At 42.0% G+C, this 19556-nt stretch overlaps 1 protein-coding gene across 9 annotated transcripts in view; it reads right to left on the reverse strand.

The window, feature by feature from the left end:
• SEMA5A (semaphorin 5A) overlaps window positions 1–19556 on the reverse strand; it is a 491583-nt gene that overhangs the window by 54091 nt on the left and 417936 nt on the right. For all 9 annotated transcript variants that reach the window (XR_010840079.1, XM_067030787.1, XM_067030788.1 and 6 more), the window contains one exon: window positions 9042–9189. Coding sequence is in view for 8 of the 9 variants with exons in the window: in XM_067030787.1 (XP_066886888.1) it covers window positions 9042–9189 (148 nt within the window). In the remaining variant the exon portion in view is untranslated. The remainder of the gene's footprint in view (window positions 1–9041; window positions 9190–19556) is intronic.

The following is a 19556-nucleotide window of genomic DNA, read 5'->3' on the forward strand; positions in this document are numbered from 1 at the left end:
AGCCACTGCCATTTCTTTTTCCCACATGATGACACTCGAGTTCCTTGAAAGACTGCTTTTCAATAGTTGTCAACTGGGCAATTTCATGGGACTAGGATAGACTGGAACAGATGTGGAAAACCTTTCACATCATGATAGAAGCAAGATCCCAAATAGTAGTGTGTAGGATGTTACTTTCTCACGCAGCTTGGCTTATATAATAATGCAAGAATGTGACATGGTACGAGCCAACTCCATCTTCAAGAGCCTTTATTGCAACTCTTTCTTTCAAACCAGAACCTCATGAGATTCTGCATGTCAAACAGATCCTGAAAAAAAACATGCCATGGAGTGAAATGAACAGACAACTGTTCTAAGAATGTCTGTTATTATAGCACATCCTTAGATCACAGAGCAAAATGATTCAGCTTTTTAATTATCCTGACAAATGTTGAAGGCTTCTAAATGGAACCTTGTATTTCTACTTAGAAATATTAACAAAAAAATCTAAAAGGAGCAGTGGCTTCTTTATTCTTTCTTGTATTCACATAGAAGAGTTCTGAGCTAGGCTCTTATTCTTAGAAAATTTGAGGATTAATAAAGGGATAACACTTGGGAAGAAAGAAACCATGGCATCTGTGAAAACTACTCAGTGCTCTACACCATTTCTTTTCATGTTCCAACATCTGTTACTTCCTTCTTTACTTAATTACAAGTTGCTTTGAAAATTATTATGTATGTCTGTTGTTTTAACAACTGAAATTATACATGTTCAATAATTCCATTGGAGGCACTCAGATGAAATAATAAAAAATAGGAAATGCAAATCTTAAGCAGAACACCAATGAAAACATATTGTTGATATAATTAAACACTTAACGCTATTTCCTCCAAAAGGAACAACCGTAGGCCATGAATAAAACCAAGCGACAAGTATAACACGTATAATGATCAAAACTTATTTTAAAACTCTCTGGCTGCAATAGCATACATGTGAACTCTTTCTACAACACACCTCACTCTCGCTACATCAAAACTGGCACTAAAGAATACTTTGAACGACAGCACCCACAAACCAAAACAAACTAATGAACAGACTTGTGCATAGACCAGTTCAGGTTAAGCTTCACAAGTGAAGAATCCTTCCCAAGTTCGAAGCAGTAACCGTGAGTCCCTTCCTCACTGTGGTATCCCCAGAGCCTGTCATGAGGCAGAAGCTTAATGGTTATTCAATAATAATGGCATGAAAATGAGTAGAAATATTAAGATGCTCAGATTCTGGCTGCATCGGTATGAGTGCATGCAAACGTCTATTAAGACTGTGATGTAAGCAGGTCTTGCAAACCTGAGTCAGCACCGCAAGAGGCACGATCAATTAAGTAAATGACAAAAGGCTTTGCCGATCAGAGGGATGTCTCCCCAGGCTTCTGTTTGCTTGTTTATTTCCTTGCTTTTAGAGGGGATTTTGTACCTCCTTGTAAAACTGTTCCTGCCCTCCACGGCAGGACCGTGGATCTCTAGAAAACCACCTTTAAAAGTGAGGAAACACTAAACCGGAGTGCAAAGGAAACCCACCACCCATACCATCCAGCAGCCAACTCAAAAACGACTTGTTCAGGTTTAAAAACTTCAGTCTCTTCCAGCTAAGGTTTCCTCTATATTTTATGCAGAAAGGAGGTTCCAGCTATCCCATCTGAAGAGAAGCAGGTGCCATTGCAAGGAGGTTATTATTCTCTTGAAGGTAATTTAGTACTTAAAAAAAAAAAATGGGGGCAGTAAAGATAACTTTATCATTTAGGAGAAAAGGAGATGAGTCTTCTAATAACTCCTTTTTTAACGGATCCAGCTTTGTGGGCGGGGACATTAGCTCCTGTCCATTAATCAGGTCTTGTTCTAGCACCTTCTGAGGAGGCCACAGCATCCTGGACCTTTCAGCTCCTTAGTGGCAGAAGACCTGGACCCAGGGTCTCGCTCTGACAACCGCAGGGTTTCGCGTCCATAAACTATTTTCTCTGGGCCCAGATTTTCTTATTTGGAAAACCAGGAACACATGAGATGACATTTCTCAAAATATTTTGCGAACTCCACTGTGCTACACAAAACAAGTCATTTTTGTAATATTGTCATTATTTTCATAGATTACAACCTATTTAAACTTCCAACTGCCAGGTTTTACTTGCTTCTAAATGTATCCATGGTGCCATTACTAGACCCAAACAAGTGTTAGTGTGTTATATCAACTCTGATGAATCTTCACGGAATCCCTTTGACAGCATGTATTGATTTTAATGTCTTTATTCTCGACCTTTCGGGGGCTTCTGTGGTCCAGTTCTTTTGTATCAAAGATATAGATATCTCTCCTATATGCTCCCTGCGGATATGTGAAATCAGAGCTTTTGTCGACTGTTTTACACCGTGTGTGATATTTCAGTAATAAATATAGTGCTGGCAGGACTAAGTCTGTTTCTGCTTTTGAATGATTTTTGCTGTATGTGACACAGTCTTTAGCTTTATTCTTTCACATATCGGCTAAACCTTTGAGGGAATTCCGAGTTACATTCATTTGAGGAGTAACTCTATTTATGTACTATAACATTTTGTCTTTCTTCCTTTCTTGTGTTGTAATTTTCAAACAAAACATATAATTAAGATTTGGGTTGTGAGTTCAACTTCAATTAATTTCCATGCTCATGAGAATCTATTAATGGAACTTTCATGGTTGGCAGGAAGGATATTATTGCAATGTTATGGACATCAAGGGTGCTAATGAAGAAGAGAAGCGTTATGGAAAAAAAACCCCTCCTCTTTCTTTTAAGATACACTTTGTACTTAATAAGAGTAAAAAAAAAATCTTATCATTTATTACTTAACATTAATCAAAAAAATATTATGCAAATGTAGCTGTGCCATTAAATTCTATCTGTGCCCAAAGAACCAGTTCTCAAATGCCGGCCTAGTCACCCACTAGCAACTGGGTACTGGCTAAGTTCATTAATCTTTCTCAAGTTGAGTTTTCCCATCTTCAAGTGGAGAAAATAATGAAAACTGCCTAGCGGGGACACAGGGAAAATAAACACAATCTATTTTGATCACTCTTGGCACAGTGCACGGCAGCAGGTGCTCAATAAAAGTTAATTATTAGATTATGTAACACAGAATTTCTGTCCGTCATAACACACCTAAATAACAACTCCAGTGTACTTGGTTATAGTTTCCTTTCAATATTTCATTTGGTATTATGCGGTAAGTTAGGATTTGTGAGACTTGATATAACAATTATCATCATGGCTATCATATATGACTGAAAAAGGTTAAAAATGAAACAAAAATATGCCAAAGATAATTCAGCCCCAAGTGGCTATTCTAAAATGATCTAATAGGGCTTCCCTGGTGGCGCAGTGGTTGAGAGTCCGCCTGCCGATGCAGGGGATGCGGGTTCGTGCCCCGGTCCGGGAGGATCCCACGTGCCGCGGAGCGGCTGGGCCCGTGAGCCGTGGCCGCTGAGCCTGCGCGTCCGGAGCCTGTGCTCCGCAACGGGAGAGGCCACAGCAGTGAGAGGCCCGCGTACCGCAAAAAAAATAAATAAATAAAAAAATTTTTAAAAATAAAATGATCTAATAATTTTACGTAAAATAATTATAACCTCAAACTTCTAAGTCACTGCTGTGACCTAGGCTTGAATCCCAGCAGTGGGACCTGGAGCAGAGCCTGTCCCTCTCTCTCAGCCCATCTTCTCTCGCGGGTAGAAGGGAAAGAGGACACAGAATGCTGCCACTTCTCCCTGAGGCCCACGCCCCTGGGGGGCGGGCTCAGTAGCCTCGGGCACTTTACCCTGGGCTGCCTCACTTTCCTTCATCCATAAGCACTGGTGTAGTAGAGTCCCACTTACAGAGTCGTAACAGAATGAGAGCAGATAGGTTGCACCCAGCTCTCAGCGAATGCTCAACAAAGAACGTCGTTTCTCCTTATTTCTATTGTCACCCAGGGTTACTGTGAGCACTTTGTTATACGACACAGGAGTCCAGTCTCTCATAACAGGCCTGGATAACAACTCGAGTTTGTCTAATGATAACCTCATTTCAGTAATTCACGTGACATTATGCAGTAAGTTAGGATTTATAAGACTTGACCTGACAATCATCATTATGGTTACCAGATATTATCAAAAGAGGTTAAAAGCAAAACATATGCCAAATATAGGCAACATAAAATAATTTATATTTAATATAAATTTATATACCTAGATAAATACAAATTATAAATTATACAAATATTAATATAAAAGTAATTTTAAATAGAAAAACGTAAAATGTGACTTGTTAATGGTATATTATTCAAGAATAGAAAAATTTTCCTGGAGACTGTGCCTTGATACCAATAACGATGGTGACAATTTCTATTTGTTTGCCTATGTTGCTTTGTCACTGAGCTTGGATATATAGCCATGTATCTCATACACCCTGCGTATCCTCCGAGACAGCCAGGTGTTTGCATTCGAGGATGCAGCCTGGAGACGCGGAACGGGGCCCCAGGGGTCCTGCCGACTCAGAGGCAGAGCTGGGGGGTGGCTTTTCCTCTCTCACCTGCCTACTCGCCCTGGGGGGCCTCAGGCGTGAAGGGAGGCTGTGGAGGGCTGGGGAGGAGCAGTGGGGACCGCAGGAACCCAGCACTCCTGCGGGTTCCAGACAAGCTTACTTGGAAGTGGGGGAAAATGTCTGTCCAGCAAGTGTCCTGATGTATCTCATTCCAAACTCCTCAGAGGCCTCCGCCACCGGGGAAGGACACATGTGCCAGCAGGGTCCAGAGAAGGGGTGCCAGGATCACAGAATCAGTCATTTCAGGGTCAGGGAACTTGGACCCTAGCTGGCTTTGCCCTGCACTTCGCGGAGGAAGACAGGGGCCCCGAGGATAGCGGGTGGGCCTTGGAGTCACACAATTAACTGACTGCAAAAGATCCAGGCCCTCCCTCTGTGTGCGTCTATCAGCTCCCCCAAACAACCCAAGGCTCATGGGCCCCCAAGCCTTCAACATCTGGAACTTACTTTTCTTTAACTTTACTTTTATTATTTTATTTTGTCATGGTAAACATGACAAACATTTAACATGACATCCACTTTCTTAAATTTCTCAGGGTTCAGTACTGTATTGTTGACAGAAGAAGGCAAGATGTTGAAGAGTAGACCTCTAGAACGTGTTCATCTTGCTTAAATGAAACCTGATTTCCCCATTTCCCTCTCCATGCAGTCTCTGGCAACCACATGGGCACCCTTTGATCCTATGTATCTGACTATTTCAGATACCTCCTGTAAGTGGACTCACATGGTATTTGTCTTTCTGTGACCGGCTAATTTCACTTCTAGCACCAATTTCACTTAATGTCCTCGAGGTTCGTTGATGTTGCCACATAAGGCAGAACTTCCTTCTTTTTTAAAGGCTGAGTGCTATTCCATTGTACATCTATACTACATCTTCTTTATCCATTCATCTGCAGATAGACATTCAGGTTGTTTCCACATCCCGGCTATTGTGAATAGTGCTGCAGTGAACATGGGAGTGCAGAGTGCTTTTCAAGGTCCTGATTTCAATTCTTTTGGATGTGGAGAAATTGGAACCCTTGCATGCTTTGGATGGGAATGCAAAATGATGCAGCCGCTACTGGAAACATCATGGAGGTTCCTCAAACAATTAAAAATAAAACTACCATACGACCTAGCAAGCTCACTTCTACATATTTAACCAAAAGAACTGAAATCAGAATTGTGAAGAGATATCAACATCTGGAACGTTAAGAACAGAGTTTCACAGAAAAAACAAATGGCTCTCAATGAGGGTCTTCAACTGTCCGAACTGACCATCTCTTACTGAGATTTAAATAAAGGCGTGGAGGTTGAATCAATAACAAGGACGTAGGAATTTCACGGGTGAAATATGGGAAATCTTTTCATGAAACTTTAGTTTAAAAATGGTGGAGCAAGGCTTCCCTGGTGGCGCAGTGGTTGGGAATCCGCCTGCCAATGCAGGGAACACGGGTTTGAGCCCTGGTCTGGGAGAATCCCACATGCTGCGGAGCAATTGAGCCCGTGAGCCACAACTACTGAGCCTGCGCGCTGAGTCTGGAGCCTGTGCTCCGCAACAAGAGAGGCCGCGGTAGTGAGAGGTCCGCGCACCGTGATGAAGAGCGGCCCCTGCTCGCCGCAACTGGAGAAACCCATGCACAGAAACGAAGACCCAACGCAGCCCAAAATAAATAAATAAATACATTAAATTAAAAAAAAATGGTGGAGTAAGAAAAGTTTCTCAAGTCTTTTCATCCCGTTCATACCTGAACTTGAAACCAACTCTTTTTTTATTGGCTGCTGTAGTGCTCAGGAAATTCAAGGTGTTATACTTTCCACAGAGCTGTCCTTTACTGTGTAAATAACATTCCATTAGTAGACAGTCATTTGTAATAAGCTTGGGCTCAGAGAAGCAGCTGAAGCCCAGGAATAACAAGTAAAGAAATGAGAATAGGGAAGAGAACTCACAGGGAAGGTGAGACCCCGTGGCTGAACGTCACGGGCGTTACCGCACTTGATACAGCAGCTCTAGGAGGGGTGGATGATCCCCTCTTCTTAGTGGGGGAGAGGGAAACTCAGAAATAGCCCCTGACGTCATCCAGCCAGATGTCAGCAAGGAGATCATCAATTTCATGAATCCAAAATCCATAAATTACTTGTACTTACAGCCACTACCATTTTTTCCAATTTAAAATATCCTTACATTTGTTTCTTAATTCTGTTTTTTAATGTTTAATTTAATTTTTATTTTATGTTAGAGTACAGTTGATTTACACTGTTGTGTGCTACTATCTTGGTAGAAGACAAAACATCAAAAACAAACATACTTCATGGCCAAAGATTTCTAAACTGCAACTAGAATATGATCAACATATTACTTTACCTAAATAGCTATTTTTTTAAAAAAAATCTTACAAATTGAATTGATAGGATACATTTTCTAAGCAATCCAAAGAAACCAAGCCCCTCCTTCACCCTGCTTATGTTCCTCATTTGGCATCCCTGCCTTAGAAGAGACAGAAACTGGAATAAATAGAAAAAAAAAAAAAAACATGCAGGAAAAAAATAAATGCTGTGCTTCTATCGTAAAAGAATAGATTGCTCCAGTGGACCATAATAACACCTTCCTGGAATTACATGGCCAGTAGATTAACTATGTGGAGAAGAAAAAGAAAACTAAACTAAAATACCTGAAAACTTCTATTAGGCTTCTTAGAAACACTCATGATATTCCTCTGGATTTGAAAACTGATGTTATATTTTTTCATAAACCATAATTCTGTAAATTTAGACACAAAGCCAAAATACATGAACATTTTGGAAAGACAATCAGTTTTTACATTTATAATCATATGTATCACACACACACACACACACACACAAACACACACACACTCCAGTGACTATGTAGGAGATAGGCTACTCTTTCCTTAATATAATTTTTCTTTCATTAAACTGTTTTTAAATGTAATAATTGAAGTCAGTTTGCAATAAGAAAATGAATGACTTGTAATGTTTTCTGAGTTCTTCGTATTGCAAAGTTTTAGAGACTAAAGTGCAAGATCAACTCAGGTCATCCATCCCTGTGGTTTCCCAGCAGAGGAGACAAACCTTGATTTGGGAGTGGAGATCCCAGTGTTAAATGTCGAGCCACCAGGAACAGGACTGATATATTTCAGCAAAGAATAAATCTACCATGTTTGAACTGTTTTCCTAGAACATGTGAATGTTCACAGATTTACCTATCACATTTTCATAAATAATTTAAAATCTTAGCATCTGAAATATCAATAAATACATCATCCTAAACTGGATACTAAGATTTTCCTTGGTTGAAAGTTAGTTCAGGGTGACCTGGAAAGAAGTGTCTCTATAATCAGTGATAGATTCTATTAAAGTTACTGCAAACTTTGCCAGTGCAAAGGGGAAGAAATCTAACTGCAAATTCCAATAACAGAAATCTCCTTGGGTTGGGTGTAATATCTGGCAAAGCATCTAATAATCCTCTTCTTCTCTCCAAATTTCCCAAGGCTATCTGGAGTGTGTGGTCTTTGCATCTCACAAAAAGAAACTTTACAGCAACACAGAAACATCCTAAGCCTCATGAGCCAAGGTTACAAAATTGCTGCAAAGACCAACTGGAAGACCAGTGAGGAAGGGAGCCAAGCCAGTCCTTCTCAGGCTGAACCTCTCCACCAAAACACCTGCACTGTCTTTGCAGCCACTCTGCAGTGCCAGCACCAGGGGCAGGCAAATAAAGTGAAAGCCCAGCAGCCTTTGGTGCTCAATCATTCTGACAGATGACACAGGACGAGCAACAACAGGCCTTTGCACAAGTGGAATTTTATTTGAGAGTCTAAAGTGTTAAGGGAAATAGGACCCGTTAAGGCAGAAGAAAAACAAAACCATCATTTGTCTTTTATTCCCTCAGAATTGGCACCAAATGTGCTCTGACAATGGCCCCATAAAGTTTCTCAATCCTCAGTGTCTCAGGTTTGTCCGCATTTTATAACTTAGCCTGGGCCCAGTTTGACGACCTCATCCCATTTCCCAAACCAAATATAGTGCCCAGAGTTAAGCAGACTGAAGTTTCTGTACTAGCTCAGAAATGAGAACTGGAAAACTCCTGGGGCAGTATATCCCATATGAGAATATTTATTCCAATCAGCCTTCAGGATACTCTGAATTTCCAGTATCTCCTCCAGACATTCTCATTAACCAGAAAGACTTATGTGATTCACAGCATCTAGTGTCTGGATGTGTCATGTCTATGGAGCATTTAATGTTTGCAGTATATCTAGTGTCCGCTGAGGATCTTGTGTTTGCAGAATATCTAGTGTGTGAGAGCACCTAGTCCCTGAAGAGCATCTAGCGTTTGCAGAACATCTTGTGTTTGCAGAGCATTCAGAGTTTGTAGAACACCTTGTGTTTGCAGAGCATCTAGTGTGTGCTGACTCTGGACTCCCAGCTCTAGACTGTGGGCTGGGGATGAGGAGAACTACTCACCACATTACAGCCCGCACAGTCAGGACCATTCTCGCAGGTTCTGCGGCGAGCTTGAATGCCGCCTCCACACTGCGCTGTGCACCGTTCCCAGGGACCCCAGCCTGTCCAGAACATGTGGGGGGGGCACAGCAGATGCTCATTGCAGTATCTGTAATGAGGAAACCAAGAGGCAAAAGCAAGGGTTTAGTGGAACGTGAGGCCACAGGCTTTCCACTCTCTGGCCCTGCACGGGATGTTGAACCCATGGGCATGCTCCGCGTGAGGGGCGTTTCGTGTTCCGGGTGGTCACCCAGGGAAGGAGGCGGATGTGGCGCTGGCCATGCTGTGTGTGCACAGACAATGGGACGCGCGGGAGACAATGAAAAAACTGTTAGACTCACAATGCAGGATGGATCTTCCTGTGCAGCCAATTAGAGGAGAAACAAACAAAAAACCCTTCAAATAGACACTCAAAAAATGAGAACACATAGAAAATACCTAAGTAGGGCGTTTATCTTCTAAAAACATAAACACTGAAAGATAAAGTAGGTTATGAATATAAAGGCAGCAAATTGTATTTGGAATTCTTTTCTCATCCTCGAATCAAATAAGGCCCTTAATCCTACTAATATAAGTCAAAGAAAAGTTAGTCTAATTTTAGCATGAAGCTTCAAGTCACATACTGCCAAGTTATTGTATTTTTAAATGTATTTGTAGACTCTCAGAATGATGTCCAGCTACCTTAATTTAGATGACCGCCTGTTACCCAAAAAGAGTAGAATTACTATTGACAATCAGTCCTATTTTTTAGTGATTGACTATACTTCTACATGTACATTCTGCCAATTTTTAGCCAAATATACATGGCCTTCCTTAGCCTTAGAAGGATCAAATTTCTCCTCGTCTTTAATACTACGAGTGAAATAAAGCTAAGTGAGGGAAACAAACAAAAAATAAGAAGGAAACAACCTGGTAATGCGCAGGTTTACAGCTCATAGGGAAGAAGATGTTATTGTGAATGTAGCCAACCTTAGTGAGACACATTTGGCAATTGTGTCTCACTGAGTGCTCAAAAACACAAAGAGTACTTCCCTATCACAGGTGTATCCAACCTGAGATGCGTACAGGGAAACAGGCCCAAGTCCAGGATGTGCAGGATAGAACACACTATCTTTATTTTCTTATTGAAGTAGAGTTAATTTACAATGTGGTGTTAATTTCAGATGTATAGCAAAGTGATTCAGTTTATATATATATATATATAAAATATACATTATATATATATTTTTCATATTCTTTTCCATTATTGTTTATTACAAGATATTGAATATAGTTCCCTGTGCTATACAGTAGGTCTTCTTCTTTTTTTGTGTGTGTGTGGTACGCGGGTCTCTCACTGTTGTGGCCTCTCCCGTAGCGGAGCACAGGCTCCGGACGCACAGGCTCAGCGGCCACGGCTCACGGGCCCAGCCGCTCCGCGGCACGTGGGATCTTCCCGGACCGGGGCACAAACCCGTGTCCCCTGCATCGGCAGGCGGGCTCTCAACCACTGCACCACCAGGGAAGCACTATTTTTTTTGTGTGTGTGTGTGTGGTCTTTTTTTTTTTTTAACCTATTTTATATGTAGTAGTGTGTATATGTTAATCCCAAACTCCTACCTTATCCCTCCCTCCTTTCCCCTTTGGTAACTTAAGTTTGTTTTCTATGTCTGTGAGTCTGTTTCTGTTTTGTAAATAAGTTCATTTGTATCATATTTTAGATTCGGCATGTAAGTGATATCATATGGTATTTGTCTTTCTTTCTGACGTACTTCACTTAGTATGATAGTCTCTAGGCCCATCCATGTTGCTAGAAATTGCATTATTTCATTGTTTTTTATGGCTGTGTAGTAGTCCATTGTATACGTATACAACATCTTCTTTATCTATTCATCTGTCCATGGACACTTAGGCTGCTTCCATGCCTTGGCTATTGTAAATAGTGCTGCTATGAACTGGGGTGCATGTATCTTTTTGAATTAGAGTTTTTTTCTGGATATATGCCCTGGAGTGGGATTGCTGGATCATACAGCAATTCTTTTTTAATTTTTTTAAGGACGCTCCATACTATTCTCCATAGTCAGAAAACACTATCTATCTTACTGAGCAAAAAATAGAGGTAAACAGCTGATTTCCAGAATGTAAGAGAGGTAATTCAGGGAGCGTAGTTTCCTGACAGCGAATGTTGATACGATTCAACTGTCTTCTCATCAGACCGGGGAACTTAATGAAGAATGTGATGGATTCTGGAACGGGTACAGCCATGAAAAGCAAGAAGCCAGGCCAAGCTGAAGGGAGTCAACAGGATGAAGCACAGTGAGCATCGGTGGGCATTCTGGAAAAGACCAGAAGGTAGGAGGGGGAAGAGTGAAGTAAAAAGGTGACTGAGGAGACGTGAATAGAAAAAGGCGAAAGGGGTGGAATGATCTATCTTTACACAAATAGGGTGGAAGAACTTGAACTTTATTTGCAAGGAAGCAAGGAAATCCCACCAAGCTCCAGAGACAAAATAGCACCATCAGAGTTAGAGTGAAGGCTGGACTACAGGAGCTGCTGTCTCATCCTGCTGGTGCTGGAGCCCCTGACATGAGAGGAGCTCTCCATGCTTGAGTGAGGGGTCTGAGCCTCCAAAGGCTCAGGGTGAGGGGTCACATGCAGGAGGAGTTTATGGAGCAGATGCCAGCCAGGAGGGCATAGATGCCAGCCACCTGAGGGAGAGATAGCCCAAGCTGGACAAAGAGGATGGTGATGACAAGAGAAGGGAAGGGGGACATCACATCCACGGCGTCTGGTAGAATGGGAATAAGATGGCAGCAGTGTGGACATACAGAAAAGCAAATAAGTAAACAGCAGAGTCCAAAGTCAGCCTCTCAAATGAAAGTGGGAGGCATGCTTACTTCTAGGGAGAGAGGGTTGATATTTCACAGCGGAAGGAGCCTTCAGAGAGTCGAGAACCAATCAGGAAAATGGTTAGGTCTCTAAATCTCCACATGAAAGAGTAGCCAGTGAAACTGAATAGTTTTCGCTCTTGCTTGTGTGCTTGATTGTTTAAGACAGATAGTCCTCTGGGGCCCGGAATCTCGGAGCTCAGGACTCTGGACAGTTTCACATGTGGGAAGGAAGGAGAAGGAGGCTTCTAGTTAAGAGAGTATGACCTCTAGATAGAAGAGCCAAAACGACACTGAGGACACAACAAGATGAAAAGCATCTGACCTCAGGAAGCCTGTGCAGATGTGTAGAGTTACCATAAGTAAAGCAAAGCATCCTGACTCCTTAGCGATTATTAGCATACATGTTGGTGCAAGGATTGTTCTGTGAGGAAACTGCCATTTGTTTTAAGAACGCGTCTGGAAGAAGTAAGTCAAAAAAACTCAGAACATCAGAACTTTCAGCATTTAATTCAAAATATCCATGTGTAGCTTCTCTCATTGTGGATAGAAGGCCACCTCCTGTTTCCCAGGTGACTTTGCCCACATTTTAAAAGATCTAGACGTCCTCGACTCCTTGACATGAATTTCAGCTTGCAGAAACAAAAACAAACCAACAATAAGAGTAGGGAGGGCAAAGGAAAATCGTACTAAAAATACTTATAAAACCTTTGACTTTTAATAAAAAATCACAGCAACTGACTTCCCACTTCCCCACAGCAAAATAAATCTTAGTGCATAAATCCTTCCTCATCTCCGCCAACAGCAGGCCCTCCCTTGAACACGCTCAGCGTATTATTACAGCTGAAAGTCCACAGCTGCAGAATTTGATAACCGCGTAGAGCATAGAAATTTCAACCAGTGTTAGAAATGATTACTTGGCCTCATTTTCAGGTGGTCAACAATGTGCTTTCCCTGTTCTCTTTTTCTTTCTATAGCAGTCCCAGAACAACTGGCACACCAGGATATGTGACTCTCGCCCTCCGCAGGGGAGGCCAGAGAGAACTAGAAATTGCCAGTCTGTCCCTTTATGTCTGGATTTCACTCACGAATTCAACCTGGGAGAGTCTGCCCAGAGGCTAAGCCCTTACAAGCTCCTAACTCTGGATTCTCTGCAATTTCAAGGGAGTACTGTCCCTCTGCACCCCTAACTCCTTCACCCAACAAACACGTGCCACTGAGAGACATACCTCTTGTTAAACTCCTGATTGGGCCTCTAGCGTCACAAGCAATGGGCGTCTAAACTTAGTCACCTTGGTGGCTCTGGGTGTGCAAGGATTTTTATTAATTTATGGATAAAATAGCTACACAGTAGACCAGCCACTGGTTCGTCATTCTTTAGTGCTTAACACACAGCTGGCTATTACCAAATGATAAGCTAAAGAGTTTTGAAATTTTATTTGCTCTCCTGGACCTCTAGCATCTTAAAGCACTGACAGTCACAGATGCATTTCACGATGCATTAAAAATTAAGATTTTGGGGTTTCCCTGGTGGTGCAGTGGTTGAGAGTCCACCTGCCGATGCAGGGGACGCAGGTTCGTGCCCCGGTCCGGGAAGATCCCACATGCCGCGGAGCGGCTGGGCCCGTGAGCCATGGCTGCTGGGCCTGTGCGTCCGGAGCCTGTGCTCCACAACGGAAGAGGCCACAGCAGTGAGAGGCCCGCGTACCGCAAAAAAAAAAAAAAAAAAAAAAATTAAGATTTTAATTTTGCCCATGACTGCTCATTTTTATTTTGCAGTTAAAAATGAATTACTAGCCCAAAATATTTCTCCATAAATTATCCATTTTTCCACAAACCTAGTCTCTGTGAAGAGCATTGTCTTTCATAATCCTGTATAGACTAGACTTTCAATACCATATCATGCTCCTTGTCCTATTTCTTCATGCTACAAATTGTGTTCTGTTGTGGTTCAATCCATGTTGGTTTCTCACTGAAACCTCTGTTAGCCTGAACCAATCAGAGCACTGTTAGAACGATTTTCTTCTTGGTTTGCTGTAAGTGATTGCTCCTTGGCTGGGCCACACTGGGATAATGGAATCTTTTGTGGCACCAGAGAAACTGTACGTGTATTGAGTCCTCCATAATATTATTTTTTACCCCAAGGGAAAGCTAAGGGAACCAGTAGGATAGGGTGTTGATAATGACTTGCAAAGAGCATCACTTTGGTTCATCACAGGATTAAGTCAACTTGCCCATGAAGACGAAGAAAAATCATATAATAAACCCCCATTGGTTCCTGGGTCTCTTAACTTTGGTAATGCAATGGAAAGACTCTAGCATGGTCTTCGTGAGCTTTGCTTCCTGGAATTCACATCCTGTGTAAACCCCTCCCACTCAGTGTGGGTGGGACCTGGGACTTGCTTCTAACCAACAGAATATGGCAAGGATGACAGTCTGTCACTCCCATGACTTTGTTACCTAACAGTGTAATGTCCTTCTTTCAAGAAATTCTCTCCCTTGCCGGCTCTGAAGCAGTAAGCAGTCAGATGCGTAAGGCCCAGGTGGCAGGGAATTGAGGGCAGCTTCTGGATAACAGCTTCAGTCCAACGACACGGAAGGAACTGAATGCGGCTGACAGCCACGGGATTTAGGAAGCAGTCCCCTCCCCTCTCCTACTGAGCCTCAGATATGACCATGGCCGCAGTCTACACCTTGGTGCACCCTTGTGAGATCCTGAGGCAAAGGATCCAGGTAAGCTCTGTCCAGACTATGAAACCACAGAAACCGTGAGCCAATAAAGCATGTGGTGTTTTAGGCAGCAAAGTGTGAAGTCATATTATTATGAATGACAACTAAGACAGATCTTGGCACCTAGGCATGTAGAGCTACTGTAAGAAATGTCTAAAAATATGAAAGAGGCTTCAGGACTAGAGAATGAATAGAAGCAAGGAGAATTTTGAAGAGCATGGTAGAGAAAGCCCAAATCACCTGCAACAGACTGTTAGTATACATGTAGACTTTGAGGATGCTGCCAGTGGAGGTTTAGAAGGAGATCAAATAAAGAAGTAAAACTTAACAACAACAAAGCCAACCCAATTAGAAACTGGGCAAAGGCCTAGACATTTTTCAAAAAAGATATTCAGATGGCCAATAAGCACATGAGAAGATGCTCAACATCATTCATCCTAGGGAAATGTAAATCAAAACAACAATGAGATACTTTATACCTGCTAGAATGGCTATAATCAGAAAATGAAAAATAACAGGTGTTTGCAAGGATGTAGAGAAATTGGAACACCTGTACATAGCTGGTAGGGATGTAAATGATGAAGCCAGTGTAGAAAACAATTTTGTAGTTGCTCTAAAAGCTAAACATGGAATTAATATATAACCTAGCAATTCTATACATATATATACACACACACTCCTACATATATACACAAAAGAACTGAAACAAGGACTTGAACAAGGACTTGCATGCCAGTGTTCATGGCAGCATCATTCACAGTAGCCAAAAGGTGGAAATAACCCAAATGTCAACTGATAGGTAAATGAGTAAACACAATATGATGCAGCCATGCAGGAGAATATTATTCAGCCTTAAAAAGCAATGAAAGGGCTTCCCTGGTGGCGCAGTGGTTGAGAGTCCACCTGCCGATGCGGGGGACACGGGTTCGTGCCCCGGTCCGGGAAGATCCCACATGCCGCGGAGCGGCTGGGCCCGCGAGCCATGGCCGCTGAGCCTGCGCGTCCGGAGCCTGTGCTCTGCAACGGGAGAGGCCACGGCAGTGAGAGGCCTGCGTACCACACACACACACACACACACACACACACACACACACACACACACACACACACACACAAAAGCAATGAAGTTCTGATACATGCTACAACATGAATGAACTTTGAAAACAATATGCTAAGTGAAATAAGGCAGACATAAAAATGGCAAATATTGTATGATTCTACTTATATGAAATCTCCTAAATAGGTAAATTTATAGATTAAAGGTTATCAGGGGTTGGAAGGAGGAAATAATAGGGAGTTATTGCTTTTTGGTTTCAGAGTTCCTGTTTGGGGTGATGCAAAAGTTTTGGAAATCGTGTTATAGTTGCACAATACTGTAAATGTAATTACGCCACTGAACTGAACACTTAAAAATGGTTAAATGGCAAATTTTATGTTTTATATATATATATATATATATATATATATATATATATATATCTTTAGCACAATAAAGAAATTAAAAGAAAACAGGATCATATTATTAGAAGCTAGAAGGGAGACCCTTGTCATACAACGAAGAAAGCTTCCGAATTTGTCACGGCAGTTATATGGAAAGCAGAATACGTTAAGAGTGACTTGAGGGCTTCCCTGGTGGCGCAGTGGTTGAGAATCCGCCTGCAGATGCAGGAGACACGGGTTCGTGCCCTGGTCCGGGAAGATCCCACATGCCGTGGAGCGACTAAGCCCGTGAGCCATGGCCGCTGGGCCTGCGCGTCTGGAGCCTGTGCTCCGCAACGGGAGAGGCCACAACAGTGAGAGGCCCGCATACCGCAAAAAAAAAAAAAAAAAAAAAAAAAAAAAAAGAGTGACTTGAGTTATATAACTAAGGAAATTTCCAAGCAAAGTGTTGAAGGTGCCGCCTGGTTTCTTCTTGCTGCTTATAGTAAAATGTGGAAGGAAAAATAATTGAGGGAAGCAATATTAAATGGAAAGAAGCAGGTCTGGATGTTTTTGGAAATTCTTGGCCTCTCCTGATGGCAAAAGATGCTAAAACGAAGAAGCAGCTTCTGAGCACTGTCAGGAAAGGTTGACATAGAGTAAAAAGCTGAGGATGTGACAGTACAACCTTTTGTTGAAACCTCAGAAACATCAAAAGATCAGAGTAGTGTTCAGTCACACAAGGAGCCCTTTCAAAAGGTCAAGAGCAAGAGCAGCAGATCCTCTCGGTCACAAGCAAGCTGGAGGGTGTTGTCCGTCAGCCGTCTCAGCAGGAACCCCAGGCAGAGAAGGGCTATCTCACAAAGATCTACTGGTATAGATCTGCTTAGCGGAATAAACCCCAAGGAAATTCACAGAAGACTTCTAGAGTTTATTTCAGCAAAAAGATCACCAGCTTAGACTGAAATGTATGGAGAAAGTACAAATGAAATGAGGCTGTTGGAAACCCAGACTTGTACTGGCAGGAAGCAGGCTGATTAAACTGCCCAGCTGGAAGCACATGCTACCTTTCACCGAGAAAGGAAGGAGGATTCGGGGAACAGAAGTGAGAGCCCAGAACACAGAGCTAAGAATTGTTGAGAATCACGGCCAAGCCTTGAAACTTAATCAAGCAACTCCATACACTTGTCTGAATAGATTTCAGAATTTCAATGGAAATTTCTTTGTACTTCCCATTTCGGCCCTTTTTCAACAGAACTACCTGTAGCTGTAACCTTTTGCCTGTCCCACCGTGGGTACACTGGGTGTGTTGGTGGCAGATAATGTGTCTCTCATTTTAGATGGACAGCCTGAGATGAACTATACCCAGGAAGGCTCATCCACATGTGGGTCTGACTTAAATAAGGTTCTGGACTCTGGGGAAATGATTGAATGGTATAAAATTTTGTTGAAACTTGGGAGGAGGGAAATGCATTTTGTACGCATCAGGGACAGATAATTGACGCTGGCAGATAAACTCTATGGTGAGCCAATGATCCCTGCCCTCTGATGTTCACATCCTGTGTAATGTCCCCCTCTTGACTGAGGACCGGGTCTGTAACGTTCTTCTAGCCAACAGAATATGGAATGGTGGTGGTTTGTCACCTTTGTGGTGACATTACATAGGAGAGTAATGTCCATTTTGCAAGGAGATTCTCTTCCTTGATTCCTGGATTTGAGGAAGCAAGTGACCATATTGAGAAGGCTCACTTGGCAAGAAACTGAGGACCGTCTCAGGCTGACAACTAGTGAGATGCCGAGATCCCAGACTGACAGCCCACAAGGCACTGAATGCTGATAACAACCACATGATCTTGGAAGTAAATCCTTCCCCAGCTGAGCCTCAGATGAGACCACAGCTCTGGCTAAGCAGAGAGCCCAGATGAGTCAGGTAGGAACTCCTGGTCCTCTGAGACTTGAGTTGATAAATGTGTGTTGCTTTGAGCCATTAAGTTTGTGTCACACAGCAGGAGAAAACAAATACAGACAATGACATTTGCATTCTGATAATATTTATACACAGAGATCCATTGCTTCATCCTTGCTGGTAGCCTTTTTAGGAGTCAGTGCTTCTATTCAGTTTCTGCTCCTCAAGAAAATCATTTTCCAGGAAGTTTTAGAACAGAAAAACAAAATGCCCATGACTTTTAAAGTACATCTAGAATATAAGTTACATATTTTCTTTATCCATTATGTAGAAAAACTGGTGTAGCTATTTCTGAGATCTCTGTTGCAATAAAGCTCTCATTGAATTTTTCATATATTGGAGATTTTATCCCAAATCAAAAGTCACTGACTGTAGTCCTAACATTAACTTTGGAACTTTCCCAGGAGAGCCAATTTATTCATTTGTGGCCACTCAGGAGTTCTTTATGGTTGACAGTGTTCAAATAAACACAATGTGATTTTATTAATGATTGTGTATGTCTAGTCCATCGGCTTTTGTACCTTCTCAGGGAGCCAAGGCTCTCCTTTAATCTCTACTTCTCCAATTTCCCTTTTTTCAGCATCAGAATGGTATTTCTTTATATTACTTAGGTAGAGAGACTTCCTGCATAACATAGCAAAGAAACCTAAGAACTGTTTGTTTGTGAAGACCAAGAAAGTGATATCATGTGTTTGTCTTTTCTAGTTTTCATTATTTTCTTGAACACCCCCTAGAAAGGCAGTTCCAAAGGGAGACTTCCCCGGGACACAGGCCTTGTTCTTATCATCCAGGCATCTATTACTTAAGTCCCAATGTTCCCTTCTTAAGCAAATATTCCTCTAGCCCAAATGAGTGTTTCTTCTGTAAAGTAAGAATATCTTAAGTGTCAGTTCCCCAAACACATTAGCCATCCTGATCTCTTTCTGAAAATGAAGCTTTATGAACGTTCGTAAAAGGATACAGAACACACGCCTACGTTAACCACAGAAATAACCAGCTTCTTCCTTCCTGCATGCTCAGCCTGGGAAAGGTGATAACAGGTGTGAGGGTGTGGAGGTACCGTGATTCTAGGAGTGGCTTCGCACAGATGAAGGCGACCTTGCCTGAATGGGCTCTATTACGTGACGACATACAGCATTTTACAACTTCCGACCAATTTTAATCTTATAACCCTGGGAAAGAGCAGGGAGACAACTTCCCCGTAATCGGCTTTCCCACTTACCAACTGGTGTCAGATTGGAAATGACAAGCTTATGCAAGTCTGTCACTGGGGACTACGACACAAACCACCAACCCTGCTTTCTAAACGTCATCCTTCATTTTTCCCTCCGAGTCAAAAGAACGAAGTCTTAATTGGTGAATTAGGAACACAGTGAAGAAAGAAAAAAAAATGATTCCAGTTAATTTCAGGTTGCGATAAATATTTAGTAGAGAATTATCTATACACTAAGCCTGCGGTTTTGTCTATATGAATATTAATCACCTAGCAAATAA

Source organism: Kogia breviceps, chromosome 4 (genome assembly GCF_026419965.1).
Source record: "Kogia breviceps isolate mKogBre1 chromosome 4, mKogBre1 haplotype 1, whole genome shotgun sequence".
NCBI lineage: Eukaryota > Metazoa > Chordata > Mammalia > Artiodactyla > Physeteridae > Kogia > Kogia breviceps.